The sequence below is a fragment of the Miscanthus floridulus genome, chromosome 8, assembly GCF_019320115.1.
Source record: "Miscanthus floridulus cultivar M001 chromosome 8, ASM1932011v1, whole genome shotgun sequence".
Taxonomy (NCBI): domain Eukaryota; kingdom Viridiplantae; phylum Streptophyta; class Magnoliopsida; order Poales; family Poaceae; genus Miscanthus; species Miscanthus floridulus.
The window spans coordinates 189,444,378-189,457,065 of record NC_089587.1 but is presented as its reverse complement, the minus strand read 5'-3'; the positions used below and the strand labels follow the sequence as shown (position 1 = coordinate 189,457,065).

At 57.8% G+C, this 12,688-nt stretch overlaps 1 protein-coding gene across 1 annotated transcript; it reads left to right on the top strand.

Annotated features, from left to right (window-relative positions):
• The first annotated feature begins 8,593 nt into the window (after nt 1-8,593).
• Nucleotides 8,594-12,482, top strand: LOC136477788 (long-chain-alcohol oxidase FAO2-like). The gene is made up of 2 exons (XM_066476042.1): nt 8,594-9,460; nt 10,524-12,482. The coding sequence occupies exons 1-2, from the start codon at nt 8,915-8,917 to the stop codon at nt 12,297-12,299; spliced, it is 2,322 nt and encodes a 773-aa protein (XP_066332139.1). The 5' UTR covers nt 8,594-8,914; the 3' UTR covers nt 12,300-12,482.
• Nucleotides 12,483-12,688: the final 206 nt, after the last annotated feature.

Below are 12,688 nucleotides of genomic sequence, written 5' to 3'. Positions count from 1 at the left end.
CTTCAGGCCTCGGCTTCGAATGCGCCGGGCTTGATAGCATCGTAGGGCTTGCTGGTACTTGGCCGAGTGTAGCAACGCAACATCTCGGGCTTCCTCCAGTTGGTCGAGGGCATCCTCGCAGGCAGTGTGGTTGCTCTGCTCGTTGTAGGCCTATAGCCTCAGGGAACTGTACTCCAAGTCAGTGGGGAGGATGGCCTCAGCTCCATAGACTAGGAAGAATGGTGTGAACCCCGTGGCTCGGCTCAGAGTGTTCCTCAGGCTCTAGATGATCGATGAGAGTTTGGCAAGCCATTTTTTGCCAAATTTCTTCAACTGGTTGTATATTCTTGGCTTGAGGCCTTGTAGGATCATGTCGTTGGCACATTCTACTTGGCTGTTTGCCCTAGGGTGTCCTATGGCTGACTAGGCCACATGGATATGGTGGTCGTCGCAGAACGTCAGGAACTTGTGGCTGGTGAATTGTGTCCCATTATCAGTGATGATGGTGTTTGGAACCCCGAACCTATGGATGATATCGGTGAAGAATGGCACCGCCTGCTTGGATTTGATTCGAGTGATCGAACGAGCCTCGATCCACTTGGAGAACTTGTCGATTGCTACCAGCAAATGGGTATAGCCCCTAGGGGCCTTCTGCAGAGGCCCAACCATGTCCAGCCCCCACACAGCGAATGGCCATGTAATGGGGATGGTCTAGAGGGCTTGGGCCAAGAGGTGCGTCTGCTGCGCATAGTACTGGCATCCCTCGCAGGAGCGTACTAGCTTGGTGGCGTCAGCAACCGCCGTTGGCCAGTAGAACCATTGGTGGAAGGCATTTTCGACAAGCGTCTGAGGCGCTGCACGCAGGCCCCCGCGTGCAAGTCCCAAAGTATGGACTAGCCTGCCTCGGTGGTGATGCATCGTTGGAGGACACCAGATGGGCTTCGCTTGTACAACTCACCGTTGCTAAGGACGTAAGTTTTGGCTTATCGCACAAGCCATCGGGCTTCGGTCCTATCTGTGGGAAGCTCTCCTCGAACGAGGCAATTAAGGAACGGGACTTGCCAGTCCATGCTCTGGTCGGCCTCAGGAGGCTCCACGTTGATTTCCATGGCCTCGGGCTCGGCCATAGGGGTCTCAGTGACAGAGGTGGCCTCAGGCCCTATGGTGGGCTCGACCGGTGGGCCCTCCTCTGTCGCCGAGGCATAGTCGATGGAAGGCTTGTGGAGGTCTCTGGTGCAGATGTTCGGGGGGACTGGGGCCCGTGCGACGCTATCTTTGCCAGTTCGTCCGCGGCCTCGTTGAATTTTCACGCAATGTGGTTGAGTTCAAGACCATCGAACTTGTCTTCTAGGCGATGTACCAACTTGTAGTATGCCTCCATTTTGGGGTCATGGCAGTTTGACTCCTTCATCACTTGATCAATGATGAGCTACGAGTTGCCCTATATGTCGAGATGCCGTACTCCAAGTTCGATGGCGATCTACAAGCCGTTGATGAGGGCTTCGTACTCGGCTGCGTTGTTGGAGGCGGCGAAGTGGAGCCAAATCTTGTAGCGCATGTGCACTCCGAGGGGTGAGATGAAGAATAGACCCGCGCCTATCCCGGTCTTCATCAGGGACCCGTCAAAGTACATGGTCCAGCATTCTAGCTGGACCTGAGCAGGTGGCAGTTGGGTGTCGGTCCACTCAGCCACAAAATCGGCCAAGACCTGGGATTTAATTGCTTTCCGTGGCACAAAAGATAGGGCTTCCCCCATGAGTTCGATGGCCCACTTGGCTATCCTACCCGAGGCCTCCCAGTTCTAGATTATCTCTCCCAGAGGGAAAGATGACACCACGGTCATCGGGTGGGACTCGAAGTAGTGACGCAGCTTGCGTCGAGCCAAGACTATGGCGTAGATCAGTTTTTGGATGTGGGGGTAGCGTGTCTTAGTCTCGGAGAGCACCTCACTGATGAAGTAAACAGGTCTTTGGACGGGTAGAGCATGCCCCTCTTCCTGCCTCTCGGCTACTATGGCCGCGCTGACCACTTAGGTCGTTGCGGTGACATAGAGTAAGAGGGTCTCACCGTTGGTTGGCGGCACCAGGACGAGAGGATTGGTGAGCAGTGCCTTGAGCTTGGCGAGGGCTTCTTCGGCCTTGGGGGTCCAAGAAAAGCGTTTAGATTTTCTCAAAAGATGGTACAGAGGCAAGCCTTTTTCGCCAAGGCGCGAGATGAAGCGGCTTAGGGCCGCAAGGCATCCCATGACCCTCTGCACTCCCTTGAGGTCTCGGATTGGTCCCATGTTGGTCACGGCCGAGACCTTCTCTGGGTTGACCTCGATGCCATGCTCCGAGACTATGAATCCCAAGAGCATGCCTCGGGGGACCCCAAAGACACACTTCTCAGGGTTGAGCTTGATGCCCCTCTCTCTGAGGCATTTGAAGGCTATTTCTAAGTCACCGACAAGATCACTGGCCTTCCTGGACTTGACCACGATGTCATCCACGTAGGCCTCAATGGTTTCCCCGATGTGCTTGCCAAAGACCTAGGTCATGCACTGCTGGTATGTGGCCCCTACGTTTCTGAGGCCGAATGACATAGTCACATAATAGTACATGTCGAATGGGGTGATGAAAGAAGTTGCGAGCTGGTCGGACTCTTTCATCTTGATTTGATGGTAACCGGAATACGCATCAAGGAAAGATAGGGTTTCGCATCCCGTAGTGGAGTCGATGATTTGGTCAATTCGAGGTAATGGGAACGGAACTTTTGGACATGCTTTATTCAAACTAGTGTAGTCTACACACATCCTCCACTTCCCATTTTTCTTTTTAACTAATACAGGATTAGCCAACCACTCTGGATGGGACACTTCCTTGATGAATTCGGCCGCCAAAAGCTTCTGCACCTCCTTGTTGATGGCCCTGCGCTTTTCCTCGTCGAACCGGCACAGGCGCTGCTTCATCGGTCTGGAGCCGACCTAGATGTCCAAGGCGTGCTCGGCGACTTCCCTCGATATGCCTGGCATGTCTGAGGGACTCCACGTGAATACATCAGCATTCGCATAGAGAAAGTCAATGAGCATGGCTTCCTTTTTGCTATCGAGGGTGGCGCTGATCCTCAGCACCCGGTCATTGGAGCAGGTGGGGTCGACCGGGACGAGCTTGACGGCCTCCGTGGGCTCGAAAGTCCTGGCACGATGCATGGAGTCAGGCGCCTCGCTACCAAGCCAATCGAGGTTGACGATGAGAGTCTCGGCCTCCACGAGAGCCTCGGCGTACTCGATGCATTCGATGTCGTAGTCATATGCATGCTCGTACGTGGACTCGACTGTGATGACACCGTTGGGACCCGGAATCTTGAGCTTGAGATAGGTGTAGTTGGGGACCGCCATGAACTTGGCATAGCACGGGCACCCCAGGATGGCATGGTAGGTCCCCTTGAACCTAACCACCTCGAAGATGAGGACCTCCTTACGGTAGTTGGAGGGAGTGTCAAAGCAAACGGGCAAGTCGATGCGCCCGAGGGGTCGCGTGTGTTTCCCCGGCACGATGCCATGGAAAGGCGTGTCATCACCCTAGAGCTATGACTGGTCAAGCTCTAGGAGCTCCAGGGTGTTGGCGTAGAGGATGTTGAGGCCGCTGCCTCCATCCATCAACACCTTGGTGAGCCGGGTGTTGCCGATGATCGGGTCAACAACGAGTGGGTACTGCCTGGGGTTTGGGACATAATCAGGGTGGTCATCCTAATCAAAGGTGATCGCCTCTCGAGACCAGTCGAGGTACCGGGGAGTGGCCACCTTAACCAAGAAGACCTCTCGATGCTCCCTCTTTTGCTGGCATGCCATGAGGCACGCTGAAGGCCTGCTAAAGATCATGAAGGCGTTGTGCACCTCGGGGAATCCATCGTCCTTGTTGTTGTCCCTATCGCCAGTGTCCCTCTTCTTAGCATCATCGCTGGGGAGCTCAAGCTTGGCGTAGTAACACCGAAGCATGGTGCACTCTTCGAGGGTGTGCTTCACCGGGCCCTGATGGTAAGGGCAGGGCTTCTTAAGCATGTCGTCGAAGAGGCCAGGGCCCCTGGCGGGGCCTCGGGGATTCTTGTGATCCACGACCACGACCAGACTGGCCTCGAGGACCTCCTGCTTCCCTTGGCAACCCTTTTTCTTTTTCTTGGGGAGGTGGGGGCCAAGGCCCCAGGGGCCTCATCCCTCTGCTTTCCCTTGGCGTCGTTGTCGGGGAAGATGGCCCCAACAACCTCTTTGCCCGAGGCGAAGTTGGTGGTGATGTCGAGGAGCGCAGCCACTGAGGTCGGCACGTTTTGGCCTAACTCTCGGACCAGGTCTTGGCAGGAGGTGCCGAAGAGGAACGTCTGGACAATTTTTGAGTCACTGACGCGGGGCAACTCAGTGCATTGCTTGGAGAAGCATTGGATGACGTCTCGAAGAGACTCGCACGGCTTTTGGTGATAACTCTTGAGGTCCCAGGAGTTCCCGGGGCGCATGTATGTGCCCTAGAAATTCCCAACGAAGACCTTTACCAAGTCGCGCCAGTTGTGGATCTACAAGGGAGGGAGGTGTTCGAGCCAGGCTCACGCTGAGTCTGACAGGAACAAGGGGAGGTTGTAGATGATGAGCAGGTCATCATCCGCGCTGCCTAGCTAACAAGACAGGCGATAATCAACCAGCCACAGCTCAGGGTTGGTCTCACTGCTGTACTTTGTGAGGTTGGCCGGTTGCCAAAACTAGGCCAGGAAGTGAACGGCGCGGATGGCCTTGCTGAAGACTCGAGGGCCAGGTGGCCTAGGAGAAGGACTGTGGTCCTCCTCACTATTGTAGCGACCGCCTCGGTGCAGGTGGTAGCCTCGGGCGGGTCCATCGTTGTCGTGGCGCCGTCGCCTTGCGCCTCGCATCGGTCGCCGAGGTGGTCATGCACTGAGGGGGCCCTATTGGCTGTCGGTGCCCGAGTGAGCTGCTGTACCATGGTGGTCTTGAGGAGCTCGCTATGGACCCGTCGCCCCTCCAAGGTAGAGGGCTCAGGCATTGTTCGGATTAACATCGCTGCTGCCACGATGTTCTGGCTAGCACGATGGAAGATAGGGGGTTGCTCGTCCCCTTCGTCGTTGTTGATGCGGTGGTTGACGTCGCGAGCCCTTCGTCGGGCTGCTCTACCATCACCGTGACCCTACTGCTCTTGCTCGAGAGTGTCTCAGAGCTGCTGTAGAAGGAGTCAGTCTTGTTCGACCTTGGCCTGAAGCTCATGGAGCTGTTCTAGGTCCAGGCATCAAAGTTCTTCGGGGGCAAGGTTCTTGTTCCGCACTGCCCAGGGCTCGACGCGTGGAGGTGTGGCGCCGCCCGCCCCCTCGAGGGGCGGGGAGCAAGAACCTGCCCCTTTGCCCTCATCGCCCATGCTTGGCATCCCAAGCTTGACGTGGAAGCACTCACGAATGGGGTTGTAAGTGCCTTCATCATCAGAGTCAGAGTAGCCGAAGCAGTAGTCGCTCGTGGCTAGGAAGCGGCGCATGGCTTCAGGGTCGCGAAGCCCAGAGAAGTCCGCTCTAGCCCACGCCTCATCCTCCTCCGAGGAGTCAGCGTGGCTGTGGGTCGAAGTAGCGGCGTCGAGGTCAAGGGCAAAATGTTGGTGGCGTCCTAAGGGCTCCACGTGAGCGGAAGCGTAGGCGGAAGCATAGGCGGCGGTGGCATTACTCAACCCGAAGGGGTACGGGGATGGTGCCATCGCCGGGCTTCGCTCAGCCGGAGTCGACTCCTCAGGAGGTGGCAGGGTAGAGCTTGATGACGAGGCGTCACTACGCGCCACCGGTGTCTTTCCCTTGCCCAGGCTTAGGCTGGACAGGTCCCCAACCAGGGACTCTGTACCAACAATCGGGCATGGGGTACCGGCGGAGCGTAGTGCGTCGCCCTGAGCTTGCGCGATGTCAGGGTGGTCCCGGCCGCGTCGTGCCTGGCGAGCATGACGAGAGCAGCGGCTCGGGCGCCGCCTGTGCCTGGGCTACTGGTGCGTGGTGTCGTCGTTGGTCTATGGGGCTCTAGGTGTGAGGAGTACCATATCGTACTCACATCCTAGAGACATGAACTCTAGGCTCCCGAACTAGATTACTATGCCGAGACGCAGTGGTCGCACGGGGTCTGCCATCCGGAACTCGTTGGGATGACGAAGCTGACACGCAGTATGCCCCCTATCTGGCGCGCCAACTATCGGTGTTTTGGGTCCGACGGATCCTCAACCAACTAGTGAAAGTGTACTACGTGCCCCTAATCCCAGATGGTGATGCAAAGAGACATAATGTTTATACTAGTTCAGGCAATAGGTGCCCTACGTCTAGTCTGAGAGAGCGATCTTATATTCCTTGCACCGAGGTGCTTGTAGTAGGGGTTTACAAGCTGGACGAGAGAGGGAGCAAGTCCCGGATCTCTGCGTGGAGTGTGGAGTGGCGTGGATTGCTTGAGATGTTGATCTCTTGCGGTGAGGAAGTGAACGTGTGTTACAGAGCGTAGTGCGTTGCTTGCCGTGTGTGTGTGTCTGTGTGTGTTCGTCTGTGCCTACGTCTGTCTGTCTGTGCGTGCGTGTTCGTCTATCTCTCCCTAGAAGCGGCCCCGGTCACTCCCTTTTATAGTCAAAGGAAGGCACGGGGGCGGTACATGGATTCGCTACGTGGTGTTCGTGAGCAGAGGCGGCATGTCCGAGCCCTGTAGCTTATCACTGTGGCGGCATGGTCGATGGAGCGGTCTTGTCCTCGGTGTACTGGAGCGACGCACCGGTCACGCCCGATCCTGTGCGACGTGGGAGCTCCTGTGATGGCTTGACGCAGGGCATGGCGCATACTGTGAACGACGTGCCGGTCGCTGTACGTTGACAACGTAGAGAGCCGAGGCCCAGTTGGTGCCGAGGCTGAACCATTGTGGAGGGCTCGGCGGGCGCGAGTCCCGAGGCTACAGGGACCCCAAAGCGGATAGCCGAGGCTCGGAGGGAGCAGTTGGTCTTTGTACGTTGATTTCGAGGCTACAAGGACCTGGACTTGACTCCCCACGCCGCGCCGTCCTTGGAGCAGGTGGAGTTAGGCAGCACAGTGCCGCATAGATGTCAGTCGTGGGCACAGTGCCGAGCACAGCGGCCGGTAACCCCTGCCTCGTCCTGTCCCGGACAATATGGCGTTGATGCGACTCCCTCCTCGTCGGTCACTCCGCTGTGTCGAGCCGTCGTTCGGCTGACGTCGCGGGAGTGGTTGGCTGTGTTAGTTGGACGTGACGTCCCGGTCGAGGCGGCAGTGACGGGGTGGCTACCGAGCCGGCCTCGAGCGAGGCGAAGAATCGGTACCTCGTCCGAGGCCTTACATGCGGGGTCTCGAGCGAGGCGGAGAATCGGTACCTCGTCCGAGGCCTTACGGGCGAGGCAGAGAATCAGTACCTCGTCCGAGGCCTTATGTTTGGAGCCTCGGGCGAGTCGGAGAATCGGTACCTCGTCCGAGACCTGGAGGGCGGGGCCTCGGGCGATTCGGAGAATCGGTACCTCGTCCGAGGCCTGGCGGGCAGGGCCTCGGGCGAGTCGGAGAATCGGTACCTCGTCCGAGGTCTAATGGTTTCATTTTGGGCCGAGCCCGCCTCGAGTGAGGCGGGCTACTGTTCGAGGTGGGCCGGGCGGTTCAGCCGAGCCTCGGATAAGGTGGGGGTTTGCCGGTAGTTGTTCCTTGGCTTTGATTTTTACAGGGTCTAAGCGATTTTTTCGATTCTTGCTTAGAGGACCCCTTTTTATGGTAGCCGACAATAGTCACGTCACATGACACCATGTTCTGATTAGAAGGTATTGTTGCGAAACCCTCACCTCGTGATTTCTTTGGTTGAAAACCAGAATGCTGGATTTTCGATTATCGTCTATGGGCATTGAATCCTCGCCGGATTCTTCTTGTGGTGGTTGTTGCAAGGTGCATAGTAGCTCGTTTTTTTCGGATGCAATGGTGAGCCTACACGTGCTCTCAGAGTTAGAGGTGTCTTAAACAGGCCCTTATACAGAATAGTGATACATATACCGGTAGTTAACTTGTTGAGGCAGCTGCGCCGTTCGGACATCGCCAGTGTCGCATAAGGCTACGGAAGCATGCAAGCAGCCGGTTGGTACTGAGCTTCTTCAGGTACAGTACCGACATGCGTGTCATCAGTGGCAAAGCAACACTATACTGCAGTAACCGGTAACTAGTAACCGAAATAACAGAGGATCAGGTCGGCAGGAACCAGGATCAGAACTCTCAGTTAGTTGCAACCCCCGCCGCCCATATTCCACCCATCAGCTCCAGACTTTTCTAACAAGCTCCCAACACACACGGTCCCGAAGCCGGCGGGCGGGGGCCAGCCGTGCGCCCGTGCCAGATGAGGTCGCCATCAGGGTGTGGCAAGGCAGGTCCCAGTATTCTAGAACTACGGCCGTGCCAGATGCCGTCAGACGAGAAGTGCTTCGATTAGAGAAAGTACTCTGTACGTCTGTATCACTCCATTCAGTTAATGAAGTTGCTATTGTTTAATCAATGCTACTAACAAACTGACATATCCAGAGCTAACGACAGATAACCAAAGAGTGAGAAAGTCCATTGAAAATTACTGTACACAGCTCGGCTCCGGCCCCCCGGTACACGTCGTTGTCGCTGTGTGTGCCGTAGAGCCCTCGATAGGTTTACCACTTGTTTGACTTTTTTTAGTTAGAATAATATTTTTATCTCACGATAATTCAGCGCAATTAAGCTAGAACACAGCCGAACGGGCCGCGGAGGCAGCGGCAGCTGCACGAGGTGACCTGAACCTCCATGCTGTGCTATTATAAAGTCTGGGTGCCTCCATTGTGTTTGTCCACTTCCCTCAAGCTCAGCCGCAGCCCACGGGTTCCATCACCACGCGAACCAGTAGTCAAGTACAACGCCACACACTCGTCACCAGCAGGAGGCCGCCATGGGCGCGGGCGACAAGCGGGGACACCCTCTCCTGAGGGGAGGAGGCGCGAAGAGGGAGCGGTACACCCACGGGTTCTCGGCGTCCCAGATGGCCGCGCTCACCGCCCTCTGCGGCGCGCTGGTGCCGTCCCTGCCGCCGGACCGCCGGAACGGCCACAACCACCCGCAGGAGGACGGCGGCCGCGGCGGGGGCGACGGCGACGGCAACAACAAGGTCGTGGAGGAGTTCCTCCTCGCCTCGGCCGCCGACCCGCCCGTGCCCGGCGAGGTGGCCGAGCTGATGTCGCGCAAGTGCCTCCCCGAGGCGCTGGCGCTGGTGCGCACGGTGCTGTGGCTGCTGGGCACGCGGCTCGGCTCGCTGGCGCTGTGCGGGGCCCGGTCGTGCCTGTCGTGGCGGTTCCCGTTCGTGCGCCGGTTCGACGAGCTGCCCCTGGAGCAGCGGGAGGCCGCGCTCCGGCGGTGGAGCCGGCAGACCCTGCTCCCGCCGCTGCGCATGTTCTTCGTCATCACCAAGGTCTTCTGCCTCTACGTCTTCTACTCCTGGGTAAGCCTGCAATTTCCACTCACTCTAGTGGTCCGCCGGTGCCGCGGTAGAAACACAGTGGCTTTCGCGTCGGTTAGCCTCTGCTGCTGCCTGTGATGCTGTCCGTCCGCTAGCTAGCTGCACTGTAGTAGTAGCATCGAGCACGGGATGAGCCGGCCCGGCCCACCGATCGATGAGGCTAACGCATGTGCGTGCGTGCACGAGCGGCGACGCCAGTGGCTGCACGTCTTCTTTCCGCCAGAAGATGCTGCGAGTCTGTGACGCTGGCCGCGCTGCATCTGCATATGCACGAGCACGACCAAGGACCACAGGCAGGTCTGGGTCTGCGCCAGATCGTCGTGGTGGTGGATTCGTCGATCGACATTCGACCACGTCCTTATAAAACGTCGACGATGAGGCAGCCCTTCAGCTGTCTGTACTGTGCGGCAGCCCTCATAGACTTCAACACCGTAGAATTGTAGATAAGATCGATGAAGACACTGCTCAGTACTACTTCACTTCATCGCTATGGAGCAGTAGTACAAGTGTACAACAACGTGACCAGATACAATTGCTGTCAATTAGTTGCCGTCAAGGAGAAAAATGGAAGAAAAATATAGAGTCGAAGCAGAGGAAGGGGATTAGATAGTGATTTTTTCCAAGATGGATGGCGTTTAATGTGCCTCAGCTTTACTAGTATCTTCTTTTACCACGGAAATCTTCGGCCTGTTCGTTTGGCTGTGGCTTGTCGTTAACGATCGTAAATTTTTAGTCGGAATAGTATTTTTCTCTCGCACAAATCAGCCAGCAGTACTTCTCACGAACCAGCCGACCGAATAGGCTGCTTGATAATGACAACTTTTTTTTTGAAGCATCTTGATAATGACAACTTGGAAAGGAACATGCTATAACTTTGTCTGAAGATCGCTTTTAGTGAACGCAAGCAAGAATTGTAAGACCAATGATGATATCAGCTGATCAACGAACCCTGACAAGGACGCATCACGCATAGGTTCATGTTCCATGTTTTTTTTTTTGAATTTGAATCCTTATTATCCATGTTGTGTGTGTCCTTGCCCTGCAGACCGATGAGAACTCAAAGAATCCGCACTGGCGCGCGATTGGGTACAGCCCGCCCCTGGCCGACGAAGAGCCGGCGCCGGCGGAATCAGAGCGTCCCGAGAAGCGCCCCCTCGACGACGGCGTCGTGGAGACGACCAAGGAGAACGACGCGTCCCTGTCGTCGTTGCTAGCGGCGAAGGGCCTCACGGTGGCCGATGACGCGGCGCGGAACGTGTGCAGGGTCGAGTGCGACGTCGTCATCGTCGGTTCCGGCTGCGGCGGGGGCGTGGCGGCAGCGGTGCTCGCGGGGGCGGGGCACAAGGTGGTCGTCATCGAGAAAGGAAACTACTTCACGGCGCGGGATTACACGGCCGTCGAGGCGCCGTCGATGGAGCATCTCTACGAGGGCGGAGGGTTCGTCAGCACCCTCAGCGGCAGTGCCCTACTCCTGGCAGGCTCGACGGTCGGCGGCGGCACGGCGGTGAACTGGTCAGCTTGCATCAAGACCCCCGACGAAGTTCGCGGGGAGTGGGCGCGCGAGCAGGGGCTCCCGTTGTTCGCCACCGACCAGTACGCCGCCGCCATGGACAAGGTATTCGAGCGGCTCGGCGTGACGGCCGGGTGCGTGGAGGAAGGGCTCCAGAACAAGGTCCTCCGCAAGGGGTGCGAGAAGCTCGGGTACAAGGTAGAGTCGGTGTCGAGGAACTCGTCTGAGGGGCACTACTGCGGCAGCTGCGGTTACGGCTGCCGCACCGGCGACAAGCGCGGCACGGACAGAACGTGGCTGGTCGACGCGGTGAGCCGCGGCGCGGTGATCCTGACGGGGTGCAAGGCCGAGAAGCTGCTGCTGGAGCGTACAGGCACTGGCGGCGCGGACGGCAGGGCGAAGCGATGCGTCGGCGTGGTGGCGACGAGCACCAACCCGGCGATCACGACGACACTGGAGGTGCACGCCAGGGCGACCGTCTCGGCGTGCGGGTCGCTCCTGACGCCGGTGCTGCTGCGCGGGAGCGGTCTCAGCAACCGTCACATCGGCAAGAACCTCCACCTCCACCCGACGGCCCTGGTGTGGGGCTACTTCCCGGACACCATGCCGGACCTCAAGGGCAAGATGTACGAGGGCGGCATCATCACGGGCCTGCACAAGGTGGAAGGCGCTCCGGGCGCTCCGGCCCGCGCCATCCTCGAGACGCCGGCGATGGGCCTGGCCGGCGCGGGGACGCAGTTCCCCTGGGTGTCCGGGAGCGACATGAAGGAGCGGATGCTCAGGTACGGCCGCACGGTGCACCTCTTCTCCATGGTGAGGGACCGCGGGTCCGGCACCGTGCACGGAGAGCGGCGGGTCGCGTACCACCTGGACGCCACGGACCGGGAGAACATGCGCGAGGGCCTGCGCCGCGCGCTGCGCGTCCTGGCGGCCGCGGGCGCAGTGGAGATCGGCACCCACCGCAGCGACGGGCAGCGGTTCGCGTGCAGGGGCACCACGGAGGCCGCGCTGGAGGAGTTCCTGGACGGCGTGGACGTGGTGCGCGGGCCCCAGTCGAAGGCCGAGGCGTGGAGCCTGTGCTGCACGGCGCACCAGATGGGCAGCTGCCGGATGGGCGCCACGGCCCGGGACGGCGCCGTGGACGCGCGCGGCGAGAGCTGGGAGGCCGAGAGCCTGTACGTGTGCGACGGCAGCGTCCTGCCCAGCGCCGTGGGCGTCAACCCCATGGTCACCATCCAGTCCGTCGCCTACTGCCTCGCCACGGGCATCGCCGAGTCGCTCAGGCGCGGCACGGTTCCTGAAGAGATCTAGTGATACCGCCCTCGTGTCACGCACGATCTCCGTATTGTTCTCGTGGAATTGCTGCAGAATAGCTCTACAGTGATTCACTATTCGTGTGGTGGATAATAAGAAGAAGAAATGGAAATGAAACAGATTTATCTCTTTGAGTTTTGCTCCGGTGGTCCTCTTTACTTGTTATATTTTCATAGCATACCTATATATTGTCATAGATATGTGTAAATCTCTCAATAATTTTGGTCAAACTTAAGATGTTTTTATTTTTCAATAAAATTGGAATGACTTAGACCATGTTTGGATAAGTTTCACATTCTTTAAAACTAGTTTTTGCTTCTAGTTTCTAAAATATACGGCCTGTTCGGTAGCCCGTAAATGATCGTATACAATCGTGGATTATAAGC

What these genes read in the sequence shown, in the direction of transcription:
- LOC136477788 (XM_066476042.1), top strand. Translation starts at nt 8,915, where the DNA reads ATGGGCGCGGGCGACAAGCGGGGACACCCTCTCCTGAGGGGAGGAGGC. An exon ending in TCTACGTCTTCTACTCCTGG is followed by an intron (nt 9,461 to 10,523) that starts GTAAGCCTGCAA and finishes CTTGCCCTGCAG; the next exon opens with ACCGATGAGAACTCAAAGAA.